Below are 25,229 nucleotides of genomic sequence, written 5' to 3'. Positions count from 1 at the left end.
TAACTCAGTGAAATAATTCAGTAGCAGACAGATGCAACACTCTGAGGGATGCATAGACAGAGGCATAAAACACGACGTTCCTGTTCTGTTTATTTTCCTGTCTGTGCCCAAATACCCTTTACAATGTCAGCAAGAATGGGCACAACTGTGGGAACAGTGGGTGGTTTAGATACTGGCTGCTGCAGCACAGATGACAGTCAATTACTATTTTTAATCCAGACAATATTCTCCACCAGATTGAAAGAATGTTGAGGTGGATTAAATTTGGGTTCTAAATAAATAGTGACTGTATAACTTTAAAATTTTTGCTTGTTTTTTCAAAATCCTTCGTTGGTTCTAAACCATATTATACATACATAATAATTTTGAACCAGATTCTGATCTCCATAACATCAGTGTAGATCCAGAGTAGCTATGCTGACTTCAGTGAAATTCCTCTGAATTTATCCCATGCAAGTAAGATCAGAGTCTAGCCTCCTTTCTTTAGTACCCCATTTCAGATTTGGGATAAAATTTTCAAAATATGCCTATGTGGTTTAGGAGCTGACATTCTATTTTTAAAGGTTATTTAGGCCCATTGACTTTAAAGCAGGTTTAGGCTCCTAAAAGTATACATCACTCTGGAGAATGAGACAGAAGTGTACCTAAGTACATTAGGTGCTTTTGAAAATTCTATCCTTGTCATCTTATTTTCTTGTCTTTGACTGGCATGGAAATTGAAAGGTATGAGGAGATAAATCTTAAGAAATGGATGTTTTCCAAACATGACCCGAGAGTGGTATGAGAATCACTTTTACTATTTCTATCCAAATCATGCCATGCTCTGCCATAGATTTCTAATACTTCAAAAAAATAAACTCAGCTCGCTTGCTTAAGCAAAAGCCTTGGCCAAATGTTTCTAGTTTAGTATGTGGCTCAGTTTAGACATTGTCTTCTGTGCTGGATTCCAGTTAGATCACAACACTTTCCATTCAACATTGTTCACTTTGCAGCATGCATACGCTTCCAAAATTAACAGTTGCTACACTATGCAAAGAAAACTTTCAGGGTACATTTCATGTGATAGGAAAGAAGTTGCCTGTTTCTGTTAACGCAGCAACTGAAGTGGATTTCTTGAGCCTTTTGTGGGATTCCATGTTGTGGAACATATATTTTGCTGAATAATGCGTTATAAAAAGCTTTTTCAATCTAAATTATTGCATTGTAATATTAAAATCAATCTGTCTGGGTAAGTGTTCTGGAATTCAGGCGCTCAGCCACAGGACTGCAGAAAACTCTATGAAAAGATTTTATCTGATACACTGTTTTTTCTACTGTGTCATCTGAAGATTTGTGTAGGATTATGTCCTTGTGCTTATTCAGCCTCCACATACTGCTCCAGCTTGATGTCCTGGCCATGAAAGAGCTCAGACACAAACATTCTCCTGAAAAAAATATTATCTAGTAGCTTACATGGAAGAACATTTAGGAAAAATAGCTGCAAAATTCATTGACATCCTTGGAAGGATACACACAGTGGAGGGGGTAGAAAAGGCTGCTTTCCTCTTACGTTTGCAGTCAAGTTGCTTGATTTTTCTGCAACAGCAAAACAATCTCTTTTCAGCTGTTTTCTTCTGCATAGAGCATTCTGGTGAACTTGAAAATGTTTTCACTCTAATATTTTAATGAATCTATCACAATTCCAGTAATAACATATATAATAATTATTTTTTCCAACAGTAATAAATGCTTTTTTCAAACTTGTCTGCAATGCCACATGTTTTTTAAATTATAGACAGTGAGTGCATAAGAACAGCCATACTGAGTCAGACCAGTTGTCCATCTAGCTCAGTATCCTGTCTTCTTACACTGGCCAATGCCAGGTGCTCCAGACAATGAAATGAATAGTCCAGGGCAATTATCAAGAGATCCATCCCCTGTCGTCCAGTCCCATCTCCGGGCAGTTGGAGATTTAGGGATACCATGGGGATGCATTCCTGACTATCCTGGCTAATTGCCATTGATGGACCTATTCTCTGTGGACTTATCTAATTCTTTTGGCCTTCATCACATGCCATGGCAACAAGTTCCTCAGCTTGGCTGTGCATTGTGGGAGGAAGTGCATCCTTATGTTTGTTTTAAACTTGCTGCCTATTAATTTAATCAGGTGACTCTTAGTTCTTGTGTTATGTGAAGGGGTTAATAACATTTTCCTATTCACTTTTTCCATACCATTCATGATTTTGTAGACCTTCCTCTTTTTTTGTGGACTCCCCACACTTTATCTTGGTCATCTCTTTTCTAAACTGAGCAGTCCTAGTCTTTTTAATCTCAACTCGTATAGAAGACATTCCATACCCCTAATCATTTTTGTTACCCATCTCTGCACCTTTTCCAATTGTAATATATCTTTTTTGAGATTGGGCGACCAGAATGGTATGCAGTATCCAAGTGTGAGCACACCACAGATTTATATAGGGGCATTATTTTCTGTCTTATTATCTATCCCTTTCCTAATGGTTCCTAACATTCTGTTACCTTCTTTGACTGGCGCTGCACATTGAGTGGATATTTTCAGAGAACTTTCCATGATGACTCCCAGTGGTAACAACTAATTTAGAATCCATCATTTTGTATGTATAGTTAGGATTATGTTTTTCAATGTGCATTACTTGCACTTATCAACATTGAATTTCATTTGCCATTTGCTTGCCCAGTGTCTCAGTTTTATGAGATCCCTGTGTAACTCTTTGTGGTCCGCTTTGGACTTAACTATCTTGAGTAATTTAGTATCATCTGCAAACTTTGCCACCTTAGTGTTCACCCTGTTTTCCAGATCATTTATAAATATGTTGTACAGGACTGGACCTAGTACAGCTCCTCTGGGACCCTGCTATTTTCCTCTCTCCAACTGTGAAATATGACCATTTATTCCTACCCTTTGTTTCCCATCTTTTAACAAGTTGCTGATCCATGAGAGGAGCTTCCCTCTTATCCCATGACGACTTACTTTGTTTAAGAACCTTTCATGAGAGAACTTATCAAAGGTTTATTTAAGTACATTATATCAACTAGCTCACCATTCTCCTCATGCTTTTTGACAGTCTCAAAGAATTTTAATAGTTTGATGCATGATTTCCCTTTACAAAAGCCGTGTTGAGACTTGCCCAATGTATAGTATTTATTTATGTCTGATAGTTCTGTGATTTACTATAGTTCAACCTATTTGTCTGGTACTGAAGTTAGCTTACCGGCCTGCAATTACCAGGATCACCTCTGGAGCCTTTTTTAGCTATTCTTTAATCATCTGATATAGTGGCTGATTTAAGTGATAGCTTGTTAATTCTGCAATTTCATATTTGAATTTCTTCAGAACTCTTGGGTCCTGGTGACTTATTACTGCTTAATTCCTGTTTAATTTTTAAAAAATCCTTAAAAGTAAATTTATTACATTTTACAGTAAGTTACAATTTTTTTAAATTATACTCTTGAGTGAATGGTGGTTCTTAAATAAGATATAGAGTCATCTTGAATTTGTATTGAAAGTGTAAATTCCTTGGGCAGGGACTTTTGTCCACATAAATGTTAGTAATACATTAGTTCACTGCTAGTGTTTTATACAAATAATAATAATTAGGGGGAAAACTCTGCTGTTCTTTCAGGAGCTGCTAAGTCGAACGTCACTAGAGACTCAGAAACTAGATCTAATGGCAGAAGTTTCAGACCTGAAGATTAAGTTGGTTGGCATGGAGAAGGAACAGAGTGAATATGAAGAGAAGCAGAACAAAGCTGAGGTGAGTCTCACTTAGTTCCTTGTTTATTTTCTGATGCTCAGTCTCATGCATTATACTGTAGTTCTGAGAAGCACTTGAGCTGAAATGCATGTGCAACAGCCGTCTCCCGCTTACAGTGCACTGTCTGTACCTTTGGTAATGTGCCCTAGATGCTACTGTATTTGTGTCTGTGTGTTTTCCTTTTTATACTTACTAATGTCAAAGGTTACTGTGTCACTTTAGTCAGACCCAGAGTCCATTCCAAAAACATGCTTTAAAGTTGTTCATCACGTAACCCTTCCTCTTCCACAGAGCTGTGGGAGGGGAGTGTAGGAATCCTTCCAAAGCCGCCAATGCAGTTCTGCAGCTGCTGCTGCAGTTTCAGGTCTACCACAGCTGATGTGCCCCACGTTTGTGTGGAGGGAATAGCCGGTGGTTTAGCACAATTGTGGCCTGGTCCCGTACAGCAGATCTGTACTGGTTCTGAATCAGCCATGAACACCAGACCTGGGGAGTGGGAGGGCAGGATTTTCCCTTATGTGGAGGACAAGTGGGTTTCTTGCAGTTACACTGTAAATGTCAAATGAAGAGAAATCTTGGTGAAAAGAAATGTCTATATTGGGACAAATACTAGACCGTACTGCAGGTGTGGGAGGCAGTGGACATAGCAGAACCTTTGTTTCTAGCACATGGGGTGAGGAGGTGAATAGGATATTGAGAACCCTGCAGGAAATCCACTTTCCAGGCACATCACAGAGCACAGCTCCCCAGAACTTCCCTGCACCTCAGCCGGGGTGGGGATCAGTGCCCCTAACAGAATGGAGCTCTGCAGTAGCCTGCCAGGGGAGGATTACAAGGACTATATTCTGGGACTAAGGTTTGCACTTTACTGCAGCAGAAAAATGTTTTGTTCTAAATTTACCTAGGAAAAATTTGAAATTCAGGTTGTGTAAAATATCTGTCCTCTGTAATGCTTCCAGCAAACTGTTGGACACATGCTGACTGTACATAGGTTAGCTATGGGAGCTGTAATTTACTGCTCACTTCTAGGTTTGGAATTTGGGATTTTTGAGCTTCTCAAGGTTTCTGAAACTTTGATAGCATTAGGGAGGATAAATTCTGGCAGTGGTTGACAGCCAAGTAAGTAACAGGTGCCCCTTTTATCATCTATGGCCTCCCCATAATTTTTCACTCAGAACTATCAGTGTTTTAAGTGTATAATCCCATGTAACCCTAAGGTCTAACCAGGTCTGTGTAGTCTACTTCACAAGGAAATTGCCAAATCTCTCACTAAGGGGTAGGTGCTCCCAAGAATCCAAACATCCCATCAGAATGGGGTAATCCCATCTCCTTTGGATTGTGTCAGGCGTTTTCAACATGGGGGGGTTATGACTACATTGCCCTATCCTAAGTGATAGGAAGGTTCTAGTTTGGTGGGAACGGCTGAGAAATGTGGGGTTAAAGTATATGCCAAACTGTCAACTTCTCTAGGGTTGGTAGATCTGACCCCCACCATTAACCCCAATGTGAGGGTCAGTTTGATCCTGACTGCTAAGAGACTACCACCCAAAGTATATCCAAAGTAAGAAAAACTGAGACTCTGACCTATGCTTGTATTTGAAGAGTCATGCTGTGGCCCACCTGGTTGCTTCAGAGAGCCAAACCTGTACAAACCAGCACTGACTGAGCAAAATAACCATAATGTACATAGCACCCTCTAGTAACTGCATCTGTTAAATGAAATTGAAGCTGCAATAAACATTTGGAATAAGGTAGGTGCATGGGAGTGTGGGTGAAGATGCAGGAGGCAGAGTGGAAGGAGACTGCCTTCACCAGCCACTGCCTTTTCTAGGCAGCACCATGCCATCTGCCAGCCAATCACTGTGCTCTAGACTGGGGCTGGGATTGACCCAGGTGGGTATGACGTTGATTGATGGGACGCTGTGTTGACACTACCTAGAGGGGATAGTGCTAAGGCCCGACCCCAGCACCAGTGCTATCCAGAGGCATTCTCTAGCTAAGCCTTTTTAAATTGCCTGCAAATTATATTGCATATTAAAACTTGCCTCTTGCAATTGGATTTTTTAAATTTATTTTTAAATGAGTATCAAAAACACAGGATAATTCAACTAAAACATATATGTAATTTTTAATTCTGTGCTTTTATATTTTAAACCAGCTGTTTCCCATCAGCTAGATAGAATTTCTTAAATTCTCTCTCTAGTATTACGGGAAGATAAGGCAAAGTATATCTGGGAGTGATTCTGAGTTTTATCTCTCAAATCCATTTCACTTTGTCCTACACAACATGCAGCTGTAGTTTGGTTTTGATTTTAGTTAGTAACAAAGAGTCTGAATCTCTCTAAGCTCCCCTCAAAGGTATTAATTTTACACTGAATGCCAGTTGTCACTGGCTCTTCAAAAGCACGAGCTAAATTGAAAGTGCTATTTATATCCATGTAACAGGAGGGCCAAGAGGATAGATGTTTGTAAACAGACAGGTTCCACTCCTGAGCTCTGCAACGTTAATGTCCACTCCGCAAAATAACTCTCTCTTCTGTCACAGTGCAGCACTGTAAAGATTTATGAGCTGGTTTCTCAAGTCCCACCTGAAGAGCTCTCTGTAGCTTTTTCCTTTCTTTAGAAGCTCTGGACCCCTTGGAAATTATTTTAAAAATATAATGAGGTTATGTAAAGAGCTGCAGTATCAAGTGACCACCTGCACTGGAGACACCTGCATTATGTGTACAGAGGCATAACCAGGTCTTCTGTTAGGTGGTGTCAGGAACAACTGTCATGCTCCCCTCCCCCCACCCTACCCCTCCCTCTCCACACCTGGTATTGTACACTCTGGCTGTATGAATGGACCATTTGTATGGTGTGGGCTTGACAGTGTAGCTTACGCACTGATCTGCATTGAAGGCAATGCACTGCCACACTCCTTAAGGTCCGTGGTGCACAGGGGGTGTACACGTGCTGCACTGGCCCTTCTGCCCCATTGGACAATACAGTCTTGTTTGTCTTAGGTAGACAGCGTGCAGGAGAGGGACACAGCCCTGTCACTATCATGAGTGTCCTGTTTGAAGGGACTGTGCCCTGGTCCCTCCTGGCAGTGGGAGTGGGGAATTGGGTCCTGGCGCTCTGCTTCCACATTTGTGCCCCCAGCACATCTACATAAACTTGCCCTGTACATTTTCTTCAGATTTGTATGTTTTATAGTTCCATTTGCTGGGGCGATAAAGCAACAAAGTAATTTCCTGAAGTTATAATACAGGCAAAACTACTTCAATGGGAGTATGTGTATGCAAAGACAAAGAGTTTGTGCTATATCCTGGAGCTCTTACTCAGATGAGGACAGGCGGCAGAATTGGACCCATAGTTTTTAGCTGTGGGAAAAACGAATCTTGGAATGCTTCTTGTTTTTTCAGTAATTCTTTTCTGTACAGAGTTTACTGGGATAAGAAGAGAGACTCAAACAGTAGCAACTAATCTCTGTTGTGCCACCATTTTAGTGGTGAGTAGGAAAAGTTACGTCCCATGTACAATGATTCTTCATCTGTTGTGGCTAGGGTTATTTAGAGGCACTTTTTGTTTGTATCTAGAAATTAAAATCAAAAGAAACACATTTATCTCTGGTATGTCTGTATCTCTAAGGAGCCTATCACTTGCAGTCCTGGAGCTGCTAGTAGGTGGAGTTGACATTCAGCTTTTTGCATCACTTCACCTCAATCCAGATTTAATTTGCAAGATCTTCTGAGCCTAGTCTGAGAGCTGTGGGGAAGAGGTTGGCAAAAGAGAGAGGGTGCATTCTCTGTTTCTGAACGTTCTTGTGCTTATATTCAGAGAAAGCCAAGAGCCACAAAGTTTGATCCTAGATCTGGCTCTAAGCTTCCCCAAAGTCTAGGGGAGTTTAGATCCACTCTTTGGCTCAAATCAAACTCCAGCTATAGTTATAACAGCCTTTAATGCTGAGAGAGAAAAGGCCTGGTATAGGAAAACGTACAGAAAGAGATTCCCAGAAGAGGAGAAGCAAAAAGAGAAAGATGGAAAGAATGTATTCTCAGCCTTTTCCCTATAAAAGGAGAACATGCAGCCACAAAGGCAGAGACTGAAGCTGGAGCATTTTCCCTCTATGGACCCATCTTATTGTCTATGGGGAGGACAGGGAGTTTTACCATCTCCAACTTATGAGGGGTGGCTCAAGGCAAGTCCAGAGTGCACAGACGCACACAGCCCCACATTCCAGGAACCAGTCACTGGAGCACAGTGGAAAAGAGTTGGAAAGCAGAGGAGATCTTCTCCCAGCTGCCAAACTCCTGCATTGCCATGACTGGAATCTACCACTAAAGTAGCTGCCAGTCCCTTACCTGTGCCAATGCATACCTAAAGAAGTCTGCGTGGGCCCCACACATCTGATTTCACCAAGGATTCTGCAAAACCTAGCTTGGCTCTACCTCATAAAGGTTAATAGTGCTCCCTGTTCCCTGCCAACGACAAATGCAGAATAAAAAATGGGATTGTCAAAGAAGACTAAGAGAGTTAGGCAAGCACCCAACTCCCATTGAAATTCTGTGGAAGATGGGTATCTAGCTTCCTTAGTCTCTTTTTAAAATCTCAGCCTGTAGCAGTAATAGTATTCAATAGGAATTTACTAGCACAGTGTTAATTTTTAAAAAAACTGCTGCCTTGTTGTGGCAATGACTGTGAAAATGGAACAAAATCCAGACATGGAAAATCAAGGGCCCTGGATAGTATCCTGATTTTACACAAAGCCTGTGCTTTCCAGGAGTTCCCCTGGCAATAATGTGATAGGATGATGGGCTTGGCTACGGAAACACTTCCCTCCCCACTGCCCTGCTGTGTTATTGCAAAGTTGCTAATGGATGTGGTCACTCAGTCTTCTCAGCATATGAGGGATACAGTTCCACCTGCATTAGCTGGTGCTTCAGCAGCCTGGCTTTGTTACCTACAGTCTTGGCACAGTGTAGCAAAATCTGTAAAGGAACTAATACCCAGATTTTGCAGGCCACACAACTTTTCTTAAATATTAAAGAGGCTGTTCACTGCTAAGTGGAGGAAGGGATCTGAAAACAGCATATATTTAGGCCCTGGTTCAGCAAACCACTTCAATATGTGCTTAAAAGTTAGCCGATGCTTTGCTGAATCAGGGCCTTAGCATGAAATACCTGTTTGCCATATAACTTCTGTAGATTGCTGATGTGCATACCTTCGGAAATTAAAAGGGAGAGTATATTTAAAGGCTTTGATCCTGCTTTTGGAGTTCTGAGCCATTAGTGCACCTTGGTTGGTTCTGTAGAGTATTTGCTTGTTTGAAACAATATATGCCGAGACTCAGTAAACTGCTCCCCTGCACAAAGAAGTTCTCAGTGATCCCTTCTACAATTTTAGCTAGCTTTGCATTTACTGCACTGCAGGAGAGTTTCAGGTAAGTGTAAACTTTTAAGAGGATTTTCATGTTTTGTAATAGAAAAATTGGAAGTTTCCTCTGTGCCCCTTTTGCAGGTCCCCATTCCCTCTGGGTGTTCTGCTGCCCATTAAGTTTCCCACTCACTTAGGTGATTGATTAATGTCATAAGATTTACTTTGCCTAGAAAAAATGAGAGGCTGTAAAATACGTGATATCAATATACATCAATATTAAGAGAGCAATTCCAAATTTTTGTAATCTCTGAGGAAGCATTGAAGATTGAGCCATTTAATTAAGAAAGGGGAATAGGACGTCACATAGCTTTTACTACAGACTTGCGCTTGGTTTCCTTCCCATAACTAGAAGTGTCCTGTTTTATTGACTGTTCCAGGGAAGCTGTTCCCCATCTGAATGTATTCACAATTTTAAAATAACCCTGTATATTGTCATTCTGCTGCCTTCCTTTTTAGAGCATCATTTTGGCTTCTCCAAAATGTGTTGCTTAAACATGTGTGTCAGGAACATGCCCAAGTTGGTGGGGCTAAATGGCAGAATGGATGGTTTAGGGACCTATTGTTCTTATCCTTACTAGTCCTGGGTATAAAGGGACCTGCTAGTACAGGGGTGGGCAAACTTTTTGGCCTGAGGGCCGCACCTGGGAATAGAAATTGAATGGCGGGCCATGAATGCTCACAAAATTGGGGTTGAGATGCATAGGAGCCCAGAGGGGGGACATGCCGCTGCTTCCGGGAGCCACGTGGAGTGGCCCCCAATCCTGCTCCCTGACTGGAGCACCGGAGTGGGGCAAGCCCCAGACCTCACTCCCCAGCAAGAGCTTTAGAGCAAGATTAAAACAGCTGGTGGGCCGGATTCAGCCTGCAGGCCATAGTTTGTCCACCCCTGTGGTAGTAGAATGGAGGTCGACTAATTCATTTTCTGGAGTAGGATTTCTTTTGGCATGGATGTCTGTAATTATACATTATATGACAGAGTAGATTATGGTCCAGAAAGATCACATGACAACTTTTTACTAGTAAATGATGTTGGGTACATATATTAATGTATATAACTGATCGCATTTTAGCGCAGCCAAAAAAAAAAAAAAAGGCTGGCTGTGGTCACAAATTGCCCCAGAACAGCTGGCCAACATCACAGTATAAGTTCCAATTGTTGTCATATCTCTGTATTCTGCTGGGCAGATTGGTAAAGACCTGGCGCCAAATTCTGATCTCCTTCACACTGATGTAAATCACAAGTAACTCCACTAAACCTCTCTGTCTCAGGTATTTCTAAAACATCCATCCCCTTGATATATGAGCACTTACTTAAATGGAGCTACTCCTGATTTACACCAATTTACACCTATCTCATGTAGGGAAAATCAGGCTTGTTTCTTTGTAGTCTCTTTCCAGCTTCATGTATTCCGTAGTCCTGTGACTGTGAAATAATCTTCTGTGCTTCCTGCCCTTATTTCTTCCTTAATCCCCGTCATTTTCTTTCTCACCTGTCTCTCTTTCCTTCTTGCAGTCAGTAGTGAACCTGATCAGTGAGCTACAGGACCAGATGTGTAGACTACAGCTGGAAATTAATAGTAAAATCCAGGAAAGAAAGTCTCAAGATAGGAAACTTGAACTGACAGCTAATGATCTTCAGGCCAGCACAAGATCAGTGGTAGAGAGCCTCTCCCAGAAGAATTGCTCTCTGTGTGATGTATGAGAAGTACACTTTAGCATAATTTTGTGCATTGCCCCCTTTCTCACAAAAACTGAATTCCACTAACCAGAATTATGTTGTGAACAATAGGCATTAATCTGTGTGACTTTTTTTAGAGAGCGTGCTGTGTTAATAATAAAAAACCTAGTGCCAAATTCTGCTCTTATTGATGCCTGCTTTACCAATGCACAGATGTCAATGAGAGCAAAATATGGACCTAACTTTTTAATAAAGTTTGCATTTTGCTTTTAACTCTCAAAAGCATTTTGTCATAGCTGTTCTATTTTAGAATGCCAACAATAGAACTATGTTTGTATAGCAGCATAGTTTCTGAGGTGATCTGCCACCATGTATGTCGGCATAACTACGCATTGACACACTGAATACAGTGAGCCACTTGAGAAGTGCTTAGCACACTTGCAGAAATAATTTGCTTTTCCTTTCATTCTGTTCATTGTGTGTGTTCTGATATAATGAAATTAATTAAAAGAACCTCAGAAAAGACTTTTGTTTGTACTTTTAAAAAATTGAAAATCTTGAAATAATTTTTTTTATTCTCTGAAACAAGCACTTATGATAAAACATTTTTTATGTTTACAGTACAAACCTTCACTTTATTTGATCAAAACCACTTCATGTGTCAGGGTAACAGGTACTTTGCTTAAGCTGCTTAAATTGAATGGAGGTGGAGTGACATTGGCATGCTTGAAAGCCTATTTTAGGATTACTCTTTAGTTCCACTTCGCTGCATTTGCAGTGTTTCCTTAATTATTTGTGGGATCATTTCTGGAAAGCCGAACTGTAATCTACTCATGTTGACAGAGGGTTTTGATGTTTTGATTTTTTGCTGGTGGGTAGGTTGGTTTTCAAATAATTTTTCTGTCCTTTTTTTCATAGGATTTTTTTTAATAAATATCCTTTGTTGATTTGATACCTATTAAACGTACGGCTGCTGTTTTTGCTTAATAATTCACCTCTGTCTGGCACTGTCTAGTGAATCATTAGAGTACATATGAAATACACATTGGAGAAAAAGGTTAAAATTTATATTAAGGTATGAAGAGCACCATGAATCGGGTTCCATGTTTAAAATGCACATTTGAAGAACTGTTGTTCTTGTTTTCCCCGAGACATAGGTAGGATTATTTAATGTACAAGAATATGCAGGATCCATGTGTTTGGATTAGGTTTAGGGTTTGTCACATTACAAATGTCAGTTCAGGGAAATAGTGCCCCCTCGATGCCAGTGCCAAGATTCATCAGTAATGTTGGTCTCAGAGAATGAGCACTGAGGTTATAATTATCTTAAAGGAGGGGAGAGATTCAAGAGGCAAGATATGGCCAGATAGCTGGAGGTCATTAGGATCCTGTCTGGAGCCTTTGAGTAGGCTCAGTGACAAGGATAACCCCCGTGCTTGGATGCCTGGTGAAGGTAAATTGAGCACCAATGTAAAAGGTAACAAAAGTTGCATTTCAATATGCTAAATTACAAAACATTACTATTCATTAAAATCAGAGCTTGAAAAATGTACCTACTGTGGACTAAGCCCATTAGTAAAATATACTGGTGATTTTGTTCATACATATTCCAGAATCACACCTTCTGTAATCTAAAGTAATAAGATGATTATGTATTGTTTGTTGTGTGCTGTTGTAAAATATAGTCAATTTTCTGGGGTTTTTTAAAATGAGATTTATTCTCTCTCTTGGCTTTAAACTTCCTCGTTTTCCTTTTCTTTTCTTTTCTATTGTAGATCATAGTGCATATTTCCTTCATTGTCTTCCATATCTGTTGCCTCTCTCTCCTACCACTCCCTTATAACTCTTTCCCTATGTCGTGTGCTCTACCTTCTCTTCTGTAATTTCTGTCTCCTCATGCACTTCTGCCTCCCAGATCTCTCATCCCAAAATACCATGCTCTTCTTTCCCCTTAATCTTTCAGAATCTCACCACTCTCACAAAGAACTTGGGAATTTTACCAGATTCCTAACAGCTAAATGGTTAAACATACCAGACAGGGTCAGTGCCCAGGTGAGACGTCCCTCCTTCCTAACCCTCCATCTCTCTTAAGGTGTTGAGAAATGGGAAGGTGCTGAGATTCCTATCCTGATGCTCTTCCGCTACCCTCCTCAAAGTGTCATCTTTTATATCGAGGCTTCAGATAGCACTTCTCAAATGCCAAATTATAGTCTATATTTAATTTTAGTGCCATAGAGAGATTCATGTTGGGGGGGGAGTAGCTTCATTTAAAATTAGTCACTGAGGGAGGGATCACATGAGAAGAGCAAAATTCTACACCACCTAGCTCCTTCCCAACCCTACCAAGGGAGACCCCCCACCCCTGCATTCCTTGAGGCTTCAGAGGGGTTAATTCAGTGGTTCTCAAACTTTTGTCCTGGTGACCCCTTTCACATAGCAAACCTCTGAGTGTGACCCCTCCCCCCCTTATAAATTGAAAACACTTTTTTATATATTTAACACTATTATAAATGCTGGAGGCCAAGCGGGGTTTGAGGTGGAGGCTGACAGCTTGCAACTCCCAGTGATAACCTCGTGACCCCCTGAAGGGTCCCAACCCCCAGTTTGAGAACCCCTGGGTTAATTTAATTTTAGCACCCTGTGTCCTTTCACATGCATGTGCTATTTTGAGCATTTCAGTTTTCACAACATAGGCTCATCCCAGATTCTGGAACAAGCTCAAATGCTCAGTTCATGGCATATGTACATAAACTATACTAATGACAAACTCACAGTAACCATCTCCAGTTTGTGAGGGACCCCATGGAGCCAATCTCTAGGAAACAGATAAACGCTTGGAGCTTAAGTCCATTAATGGCTGTTAGCCAGGATGGGTAAGGAATGGTGTCCCTAGCCTCTGTTTGTCAGAGGGTGGAGATGGATGGCAGGAGAGAGATCACTTGATCATTACCTGTTAGGTTCACTCCCTCTGGGGCACTTGGCATTGGTCATTGTCAGTAGACAGGATACTGGACTGGATGGACCTTTAGTTTGACCCAGTATGGCTGCTCTTATGTTCTAACCTAAATTAACCCAAAGTTATGGAGTCAGATACGAGTCAAGGAAGCCAGCAGAGTATCAGAAACCTGGAAAAATCTCTGACTGGATGGGCTCAGGCATTTGGTCACAAGCTGAGATGGTTCAAAAGTTTTGGATTTTTTTTAAGCAGAATTTTTTTATTGTTTCTTTAAACAATCAAACACAGCAAGCAGCAAATATTTGGCCACACACTTCTGAAACCCCAAACCATATTCAGTTTTTGGCAAACTAATTTCAGCTTTTCAATTAAAAAAAACATAACAAATATTGAAGGAAAGCAGACATTGTCCATGATTTTTTTCTGCTTTTTAAAAACCCCTAGTTTTCGATCCGAAAAAAGTTTTGACGGAAAATATTTGTCCAACCCTTTTAATGAGATTTAGTACCTTTTAGTACTAGCTAATGCTGAGAACCAGTGATACCTTATAAAGAAGTTTTCTCAAAACTGGGTTTGTGCCGAGATGCGGAAGGTTTATTTTTCGCAGGGCCGCCCATGGGGAGGAGAGGGGGAGCAAGTGGGGCAATTTGCGCCAGGCCCTGCAGGGGCCTGCATGAGAATATAGTATTGTAATTTTTTTTTATGGAAGGGGCCCCTGAAATTGCTTTGCCCCAGGCCCCCTGAATCCTCTGGGCGGTCCTGGGAGTATTCACTGTGTTCCCTCTGTATGTCTTATCTAGATATTTGAGCGACTTTATAAGGGCCTCATAATGTAGTATCTGAGCCCCTTACAATCTTTAACACATGTAATGTATTTATCTTCACAATGCTCCTGTGAGGCAGGGAAGAACAGGAAAACTGAGCAACAGCAGGGAAGTTTAAACTGACCATCTGCTGATGGATTAAACAGACACAACTCGTCTACCTGGGGGTTTTAAACCAGTTCAAGTGGAGTTAATCCGGTTCTATAACGCTAGCGTACACGTGACGCAACACATTCCCGTGCATTAACTCCACACTTACAAAATTCTGGAGTCCTGTAGCAAAGTGGACTAAGTTTGCTATGAATTGATTTAGTTAGATCTGTTGTTCGTGTATATGCACTGCTTCAACAGCTATCCCTCAGTGCTTTGAAGTCAACCACTACTGGCCTGTCTATGTACCTGTGTGCATCCCCTGCCCTGGTGTCAAGTTCCCAGGACAGACCCTCCCCCATACAAAACCAGGTGTGAGACCAGATTTTTGCCCATTTGCTCCTGGGCTCGAGTGTATCAGTATTCTTGCAGTACTATAGCAATTCCACTCCACAGTCCCCACAACTTGCCTTGTGCTACTGCTTGGAGCCATGTTAAGACCCTGCATCTCATTGCCATCTGGGAGAAGAGTCGGTGCAGGAAGCTCTTTTGGTCAGACATCAGGGTAAAGAACAGTTTGTGGATATTGTGAAGCAGGTGTCCACAAAGAGTCATGATTGGGACATCAAGCTGTGCTGGAGAAAGAGCACACAGCTCAGGAGGGCCTACCTTAAGTTGAGGGATGCAAGGAAAACATCCACCAGGAGACATGTAACCTGTCCATTTTACAAAGAACTGGACAGACCAGCAAACACTTTTGGATCTTGCTGCCAGCACTTTTCCAACTGCCAAAGGGCAACCAGAAAGATGAGTGGGATGAGGGCAAATAGCAGTCCCCTGAGAGCCGGGTGAAAATCTACGCAGTTCCTGCCCTGCAGCTGTAGAGCCCAATTCCTGCCCTCTATCAGCCGAGCCCAAGTCCCCGCCAGTAACCCAAGCCGGGACCAAAGAGACACATCCTCTGGAGGGAACTTCAGCATGTAGGTACCTACTTAAAGTTTTTTGTTTTTGTTGTTGTTGTTTTTATTAATTGTGGTATGCCCCTATGCTGATTTCTGTCTGGGTGGCCCACGGCTCATTTTAGGTAGATATAAACTAGGAGTCTTTCTGAGTTTCCCAAACCCCCTTCCCTCCCCCCTCCTTTCTCACTCAGATCCTCCCTCCTCCCCGCAAATCCACATTCCCAAGATGGCAGCTGTTTCACTTGAGAACTCTTTTCCATCTTAAATCCTGGATCATCAGCAGTCTTCAGGCCCAGTCCATGAAGGGTACATGCCTATCTACCCATTTTCCTTTCACCTTTCCTCATCTGTCCTGCCCAGTGAACCCCCTTCCACCATCACCCGTTTGCCCTCTCAGAATGGCAGCTTACAGCACGGCGCAGCCGCAGCCTCTACCCCACCCCCTCCTGTGACAGATTCAAATAATTAATACATTCTTTGTGCTAAAAATACAACAGTTACTGAAACACTGGTTACAGGAAAAGGAATTTGGTTAGTGGTCATAGTTTACATGAAGTATAAATGCGCATTGAAAGCCCAGTGCAGATACAAAAAGTAATGCTCCTCACTGAGGTGTAAGCGCCCTGCACATTGTAGCTGACAGTTATTGCAGGACCCTGTCTAATCTCTGGATTTTCTCCATGCCTGCAGGTGAGATAAAGCAGAATTTAAGACTGAGAAATGGCTTGATTTTGGTTCTCACATTATAGGGATTGCCACGTACTCATTCCTTCCAGTATAGCTCACAACTCCTTTCTACTCCTACAGCACTTCTAGGGGACCATCTTGGTGAATATCTTCACAGCATATCTCTTTGGTCTGCCCTTTGCCTTTTGAATGATGCTATTCTCTGCCTCCTAGTCTCTTCAGTGTAACATCATCATGACTCAGGGCAGCACAAAGGGAATGTAGAGGGGATTACTATGCAGCTCATGCTCTGTTGCCCACCTCACTCCTATGACAGTACAGAGCCACCTCCCATGCACAAACAGAAGTGCAGAGCATGACCGGGAACATAAGTCCCCTGCCCCCAGCAATCCAAGGCACAGTGGCAAGGCAAGACAGCATACACTGTGCACACTAAAATTCCAGTGCAATCAGTACCTTTCCCACGTGCAGACCACTTATCTCTGAGGTTCACCCGAGACTGGGAAGAATTTCAAGAAGGTAAAGTCTGTAATTCATATTTTAAAAAAAGCTATCATGGCCTGACTGGAAAACAAACAATAGCCCACTCTTTGTTTTTTTTTCCATTCTCCTGTAGCCATAGCATCTGCAATGGCCAGACTGCCAAGGAGAGGGCCTCTGTCAATGGCAGAGTGTCTGTCCAATCTGAGGGGGCATAAAAGGAAGACTTGGGACAAGATGTTTGCACAGCTCATAACAGAGTCCCACAGAAAAATTCAAGATGTGTGAAAGGTGGAGGCAGTATCTGAAAAGCCAAAGGGAGAAAAAAATGGAGCTGTCAAATGAGACAGTGGCCAAGGACAACATCTCAGTCACCAGGAAAACATTCCCATAACCAAGGAGACCATGGAAAAGTACAGGGAAATGCAGAGGCAGTTCAGAGAGACTATATTAAGCCAAAATATGCTGCTTCGTCTTATGGTGGTGTTAGGACAGCAGGTGCTGCAGCCCAGAGAGGTGGGACCCAGCCACGTTCTTGAGCCCCTGGATAATACAAGTTACCGGGGCCACCTGCAACTCCACCCTACTCCACCCACCTGGAGCAGTGTTCCCAGAAGCCATGCCTCTCTAGGCACAGATTAAAAATGCATCTGAGCCCAGCTCTTTTGAGTCCTTCAGTGCCCCTGAGAACTTTGAGCCACGGCACGAAATCCCACAAGAAGAGACAGAAGCAAGATGTATACTCACCTGTAACTTTAAGCCCCTCCACCTCACCAACTGTTCTGCACTGCACGGCACTTTCAGCGTTGGCTGCACTGTTGTTTTGTTTAATATATTTTTGATTAAAAGCTGCTGTAGTATTGCATCAGTAAAAACTTAATTTTTGGTTTGTTACATGACTCTTGTTTCATAATCAAAACCATTTAAAATTCATATATTATGACTCATCACTGCATGAAAGTTAGAAATCCCTTTAAACAATGGTAAAATAATTTATGGAGTTTCACAGAAGTACTTGAACAAGGCCACGCTTACAGCACCCAATGAACCTGAATCCCACTTCAAGGGGCTAACGGCTGATTGTATAGCCACACATTTTCAGGGATGAGACTCAAAATAAGGACAATGGGCATCCCAAACAATATGTCTCTGGTTTATTTCCATTTTCTGTGGGATACCTGGCTAGCTGCTCAAACCACTGAACAAGATCTGGACCTCGTCCTTGCACCCACTGTTAAAGCTTTCTCCCTTATCTGCACAAATATTGGATAGAATACAACATGCTGATATAATGCTTAGCACATTTTTTTCTGCTGCTTCCAACCTATTCCACAAACAGTGCCATCTCCCTTTCAGATGGCCAAATGCACACTTGATTACCATTCTGCAGCTGCTGAGTGGGTAGTTAAAAAGCTCTGTCATTCTGTCCAGGTGGTCTGTGAATGGCTTCATTAACTAAGGAAGCAGGGCTTGAGAGATCTCCCAGAATAACTGGAGAAACATCCGCACCATTAATGTCAATAGTGTTCCTGGGGCCACACAGTTCTCCTTCCACTAGTTTGACAAGACATGAGTTCTGATCATGTACATTTCCAGTATACCCTACATTTATGTCTGTAAACCTACCATGGTGGTCAACCAGCCCTTAGAACACCATGGAGATCTATCCCTTCCTATTCATAAGTTCTGTTCCTGAGTGGGGGAATGAGGGTCTGGGAGGGAGCAAATGATAAGAGATGGTTTATAAGTTATCCCAGACAGTTTGATGGCTTTGCATGTATGTGGTTCCCAATAGTCTCCTGAGCATTACCCAGCATTATAACTGAATGAAACAGTACCTTTTCCATGGCATGACACTCCTGCATGAGAATGTCGCAAGCAGTTGATCTCCCCAAGTTGAATTGGTCTGCCACCAACCAGCAGCATTCTGGAGTGGCCAGCTTCCTGATGGTAATGGTGACCTGCTTCTCTAGGGGCAGGGTACAGCATGTTGGTACACTATTGATGAAGCTCCAAGGTCAGTTCAGCGCTTGTCTAAAAAAAAGTAACCCTTCCCACTCTGAAATTTTCTCGCTACTGCTGGTCATCCCAGTTCTGCACAATAATTCATTCCTACCAAGCCATGCTGGTTTTCCGAGGCCAGAAATGCTCTGCTCAACATGGTGGCAGACTGTTTGGTGTGTATTTCAGCACTCAAGGCCAAACAAAACTGCTGAGTGGAGGATGTGGCAGCAGCAACTGCTCCTCCAGCAGCAGGAGGAAATTCAGCAACAGTGGAAGCAGGACAAGGGTGAGGAAGAAGAGGAGGACACTGAGCAGCTATTTCTAGAAGACCAGTTCCTGGAGGAGTTTCAAACCGTGTGAACACTATTGGTGCAGCTTGTGTACAGCGCGTTAGCAGCCATGCAGCAAAAAGCTTTGCGTTAAGACTCCCCATGTAGATATCCTAATAAAGGTGTTAAGAATCTTTTTGTTGTTGTTGTAAATGCATCTCTTGGCTGCATCAATTGACATGGGACCTTTTATTTACTGACGGGTCTCTCCATCATCAGCTCCTCAGGTAGGGATATAGTCTTATTTGTCTGTAAAGTGTTTATGTGTGGTGCCTGTCTGCTGAATATTGCCTCATCTGTGGTATTTGTTGGTGTTTTTAGGTATCTTAAATACCTGCCAGCAGGGAGCTTTTTTCCTTCTGTGAACATTAGGAGACTCTTCGGCAGCATTTCAGTCTTCTAGATTTTTTTAAAGAACCTCTGAACGCAACCCTTGGTACAATATAACATGGATATAAGTGGACCCGAGAACCTGAACACATCAGAGTCAGCCGTCTTTCCTACACAACGAAGCAAAGTTGGTCATAATTTTGGCTAGAGAGTTTCAGAAAGGATTCCGCTTAATAATATAGCAAATCAAAGTAGCTTTCACTTGCTTAACTTAGGGTGCACAAATAACAAGGAAAAGTTTATTATGCATGGGTGGTTCCACATTCACTGGACTGTGTCATGGATTAGCTTTAATTCGTGTCCTTTAAAAAAACAAACACTCGGCTGAGCCTTTCTTTAGCTGTTCTTTATCTTTTCCTTTTGCAGGGTTTGCTTCAGGAACTCAAACATCTCAAAATTAAAGTAGAAGAGCTGGAAAATGAAAGAACCCAATATGAATGGAAATTAAAAGCAACCAAAGTAAGCAGTAAATTTAGCACTTATGAAAGACAGATTTATTCTAACCTGCAAGTGGATACTCCCTATTTCCCTCAATATTTACTTTTTTTAACATTTAATACAGTTCACTGATGACTGTAAAATAAGGTTTTGTTTGAACAATCTGTTGAATGCAGATTTTGCCTTTAAAGTTGTTCTGTCCTTTTATTTAAGATTTTTACTCTTCCTGCCACCCAATTCTCCTCTCTTTTTTTTCTTTTCCCAAAAACTAATATCATGGCTAACAAAGGAATTATTCCACAAGCAAGCCTTCCTTTCAAGCTTTCTATTTCATTCATTCCATATCAATTACAAGCTTCTGGAGTAAGTTCTTTAGCGTGAAAGTCAGTTTCACAGATGCAAACAAAGACAGCAGTGGGAGGAAAAATGCAGAGCTGTTTTGGTGTACCACATGAATAACTTTCAGAGAGTGTAAGGCCAGAATGGATCATTGGATCATCTTGGATTTTACCCAGTTATTCAAGTATTGAGCCCAGTAACTTGTGTTCGACTAACGCGTGGACTCCCGAAAGGCATCCTGTCTTGATTTGAAGACATCAAGAGAGAGAGAATTCACAACTTCCCTTTGAAGTTTGTTTCAATGGTTAATTAACCTCATTGTTAAACATTTGTGCCTTATTTCTAGTTTGAATTTGTCAGGCTTCAGCTTCCAGCCATTGGTTCTTGTTATGACTTGCTCCACTAGATTAAAAAGCCGTTTAGTATATAACATTTCCTCCCCGCTGAGATACTTATAGTCCATAATCAAGTTACCGCTTATGTGAATAGTTCCTAGTCAGCTCTAACGGACTACTCACATGAGTAAATTCAGATTATTTCAACTTAGTTAAGAAACTAGTGTTGTTTGTAATATTTCAGGTGACCCGATGCTTAATGCAATTAGTATTAATAACAAGGGGGAAGGAATGCAAACCAAAATAGAGAAAGAAGAAGTAAAAGAATATTTAGATAAGTTAGATGTATTCAAGTTGGCAGGACCTGATGAAATTCCCCTCAGAGTACTTAATGAACTAGCTGAAGCAATCTTGAAATTGTTAGTGATTATCTTCAAGATCTCATGGCGGATGAGTAAGTTCCCAGAGGTCTGAAGAAGGGCAAACCTGTCTTTAAGAATGGGGAAAAAAAGGATCCAGGCAGTTAAACTAGTCAGCCTAACTTTGATACCTGGAAAGATACTGGAACAAATTATTAAACAATCAGTTTGTAAACGCCTAGAGGATAATAAGTTAATAAGTAGTAGCCAACTTGGATTTGTCAAGATCAAATCATGCCAGACCAACCTAATTTCCTTCTTTGATGGGGTTACTGGCACAATGGATGGTGTTGGGGAACAGTAGATGTGATATATTTTGATTGTTAGTAAAGCTTTTGACACAGCCCCACATGACATTCTCATAAGCAAACTAGGAAATTGTGGTCTACATGAAATTCCTATAAGGTGGATGCAAAACTGATTGACAGACCGTGCTCAAAGTGTAGTTATCACTAGTTTGCTGTCAAACTGGGAGGAGGTATCTATCCTGCAGGAGTCTGTTCTGGATCCAATGTTATTCAATACTTTCATTGTTGATTTGAATAATGGAATGAAGAGTTTGCTTATAAAATCTAGGAGGGGTTGCAAACAGTTTGGAGGACAGGATTAGAATTAAAAACGATCTTGACAAATTGGAGAATTTGTCTGAAATCAACAAGATGAAATTCAGTGACGATATAGTGCAAAGTAGTATACTTAGGAAGGAAAAATCAAATACACAACTACAAAATGGGGAATAACTGTCTAGGCAGTAATACTGGTAAAAGGCTAATATAATTCTGTGACAGACTATACCCTTATATTCACCACTTTTGCAAAACCATGATAAATCTTGCACAAAGTATATCTTCTGAGGTATCATTTGAAAAATCATAATTCACTGATCATGATTGTCCTGAGAAAATGTGTGGCAAAATGAACGTTATAAGATTCTACTGTATGATGTCACTGATGCATATTTATCTGGGGAAACAGCCCAAACCAATTCCTCAGAGACAAAAGGCAAATGGATGCCTCATCCAGGTATCAACAAAATCAGATGGACAGTCACCTGGATAAGCAGCCATTCTTTGGCAGGAAGACGGGTGTGAACTAGATGATCTCCTGAGGTCCCTTCCAACACTAATAATCTATGATACTCATGTACAGTACAAACTCAAGAGGGGGACTGAAACTAAAAAGCAGAGGGACAAACATCCCAAAGCTCCCAATTTTCTCTCTCCCTGCCCACCTCATTTTCTGCTTGCGAGAAGACAAAAGTGAACAGCTATTGGACTCGGGGGGAGGGACCCTGATCTGAAAGTCAGGAGACAAGATTCATAGATTCATAGACTCTAGGACTGGAAGGGACCTCGAGAGGTCATTGAGTCCAGTCCCCTACCCTCATGGCAGGACCAAATACTGTCTAGACTATCCCTGATAGACATTTATCTAACCTACTCTTAAATATCTCCAGAGATGGAGATTCCACAACCTCCCTAGGCAATTTATTCCAGTGTTTAACCACCTTAACAGTTAGGAACTTTTTCCTAATGTCCAACCTAAATCTCCCTTGCTGCAGTTTAAGCCCATTGCTTCTTGTTCTATCATTAGAGGCTAAGGTGAACAAGTTTTCTCCCTCCTCCTGATGACACCCTTTTAGATACCTGAAAACTGCTATCATGTCCCCTCTCAGTCTTCTCTTTTCCAAACTAAATAAACCCAATTCTTTCAGCCTTCCTTCATAGGTCATGTTCTCAAGACCTTTAATCATTCTTGTTGCTCTTCTCTGGACCCTCTCCAATTTCTCCACATCTTTCTTGAAATGCAGTGCCCAGAACTGGACACAATACTCCAGTTGAGGCCTAACCAGCGCAGAGTAGAGCGGAAGAATGACTTCTCATGTCTTGTTTACAACACACCTGTTAATGCATCCCAGAATCACGTTTGCTTTTTTTGCAACAGTATCACACTCTTGACTCATATTTGGCTTGTGGTCCACTATGACCCCTAGATCTCTTTCTGCCATACTCCTTCCTAGACAGTCTCTTCCCATTCTGTATGTGTGAAACGGATTGTTCCTTCCTAAGTCCTCTCCCATGAGGGCAGGGGACTGGACTCGATGACCTCTCGAGGTCCCTTCCAGTCCTAGAGTCTATGAGTCTATAAGTGGAGCACTTTGCATTTGTCTTTATTGAACTTCATCCGGTTTACCTCAGACCATTTCTCCAATTTGTCCAGCTCATTTTGAATTTTGACCCTGTCCTCCAAAGCAGTTGCAATCCCTCCCAGTTTGGTATCATCTGCAAACTTAATAAGCATACTTTCTATGCCAACATCTAAGTCGTTGATGAAGATATTGAACAGAGCCGGTCCCAAAACAGACCCCTGCGGAACCCCACTTGTTATACCTTTCCAGCAGGATTGGGAGCCATTCATAACTACTCTCTGAGTATGGTTATCCAGCCAGTTATGCACCCACCTTATAGTAGCCCCATCTAAATTGTATTTGCCTAGTTTATCAATAAGGATATCATGCGAGACCATATCAAATGCCTTACTAAAGTCTAGGTATACCACATCCACCGCTTCTCCCTTATCCACAAGACTCGTTATCCTATCAAAGAAAGCTATCAGATTGGTTTGACACGATTTGTTCTTTACAAATCCATGCTGGCTATTCCCTATCACCTTACCACCTTCCAAGTGTTTGCAGATGATTTCTTTAATTACTTGCTCCATTATCTTCCCTGGCACAGAAGTTAAACTAACTGGTCTGTAGTTTCCTGGGTTCTTTTTATTTCCCTTTTTATAGATGGGCACTATATTTGCCCTTTTCCAGTCTTCTGGAATCTCTCCCATGACTTTCCAAAGATAATAGCTAGAGGCTCAGATACTTCCTCTATTAACTCCTTGAGTATTCTAGGATGCATTTCATCAGGCCCTAACTTTTCTAAGTGATTTTTAACTTGCTCTTTTTTTATTTTATCTTCTAAACGTACCCCTTTCCCATAAGCATTCACTATGTTAGACATTCCTTCAGACTTCTCAGTGAAGACCGAAACAAAGAAGTCATTACACATCTCTGCCATTTCCAAGTTTCCTGTTACTGTTTCTCCCTCCTCACTGAGCAGTGGGCCTACCCTGTCCTTGGTCTTCCTCTTGCTTCTAATGTATTGATAAAAAGTCGTCTTGTTTCCCTTTATTCCCATAGATAGTTTGAGCTCATTTTGTGCCTTTGCCTTTCTAATCTTGCCCCTGCATTCATGTGTTGTTTGCCTATATTCATCCTTCGTAATCTGACCTAGTTTCCATTTTTTATATGACTCCTTTTTATTTTGTAGGTCATGCAAGATCTCATGGTTAAACCAAGGTGGTCTTTTGCCACATTTTCTATCTTTCCTACCCATTGGAATAGCTTGCTTTTGGGCCCTTAATAGTGTCCCTTTGAAAAACTGCCAACTCTCCGCTGTTGTTTTTCCCCTCAGTCTTGATTCCCATGGGACCTTACCTGTCAGCTCTCTGAGCTTACCAAAATCCGTCTTCCTGAAATCCATTGTCTCTATTTTGCTGTACTCTCTTTTACCCTTCCTTAGAATTGCAAACTCTATGATTTCATGATCGCTTTCACCCATGCTTCCTTCTACTTTCAAATTCTCAACGAGTTCCTCCCTATTTGTTAAAATCAAGTCTAGAACAGCTTCCCCCCAGTAGCTTTCTCAACCTTTTGAAATAAAAAGTTGTCTGCAATGCAGTCCAGGAACTTATTGGATAGACTGTGCCCCGCGGTATTATTTTCCCAACATATATCTGGATAGTTGAAGTCCCCCATCACCACCAAATCTTGGGCTTTGGATGATTTTGTTAGTTGTTCCAAAAAAGCCTCATCCACCTCTTCCACCTGGTTAGGTGGCCTGTAGTAGACTCCTAGCACGACACAACCCTTGTTTTTTACCCCTTTTATCCTAACCCAGAGACTCTCAACACTTCCGTCTCCTATGTCCATCTCCACCTCAGTCCAAGTGTGTACATTTTTAATATATAAGGCAACACCTCCTCCCTTTTTCCCCTGTCTATCCTTCCTGAGCAAACTATACCCATCCACACCAACATTCCAATCATCAT

General features: G+C 41.6%; 1 protein-coding gene across 9 annotated transcripts in view; it reads left to right on the top strand.

Annotated features, from left to right (window-relative positions):
- PPFIBP2 (PPFIA binding protein 2) overlaps nt 1-25,229 on the top strand; it is a 204,528-nt gene that overhangs the window by 133,662 nt on the left and 45,637 nt on the right. For 6 of the 9 annotated variants that reach the window (XM_050955041.1, XM_050955043.1, XM_050955042.1 and 3 more), the window contains 3 exons: nt 3,642-3,773; nt 10,708-10,890; nt 19,961-20,053. In XM_050955041.1, coding sequence (XP_050810998.1) covers nt 3,642-3,773; nt 10,708-10,890; nt 19,961-20,053 — 408 coding nt within the window. The remainder of the gene's footprint in view (nt 1-3,641; nt 3,774-10,707; nt 10,891-19,960; nt 20,054-25,229) is intronic. The other 3 variants (XM_050955046.1, XM_050955045.1, XM_050955047.1) reach the window with 1 other exon arrangement.

The sequence above is a fragment of the Gopherus flavomarginatus genome, chromosome 5 (genome assembly GCF_025201925.1).
Source record: "Gopherus flavomarginatus isolate rGopFla2 chromosome 5, rGopFla2.mat.asm, whole genome shotgun sequence".
Taxonomy (NCBI): domain Eukaryota; kingdom Metazoa; phylum Chordata; order Testudines; family Testudinidae; genus Gopherus; species Gopherus flavomarginatus.
This window is presented reverse-complemented; position numbering and strand designations above follow the sequence as displayed.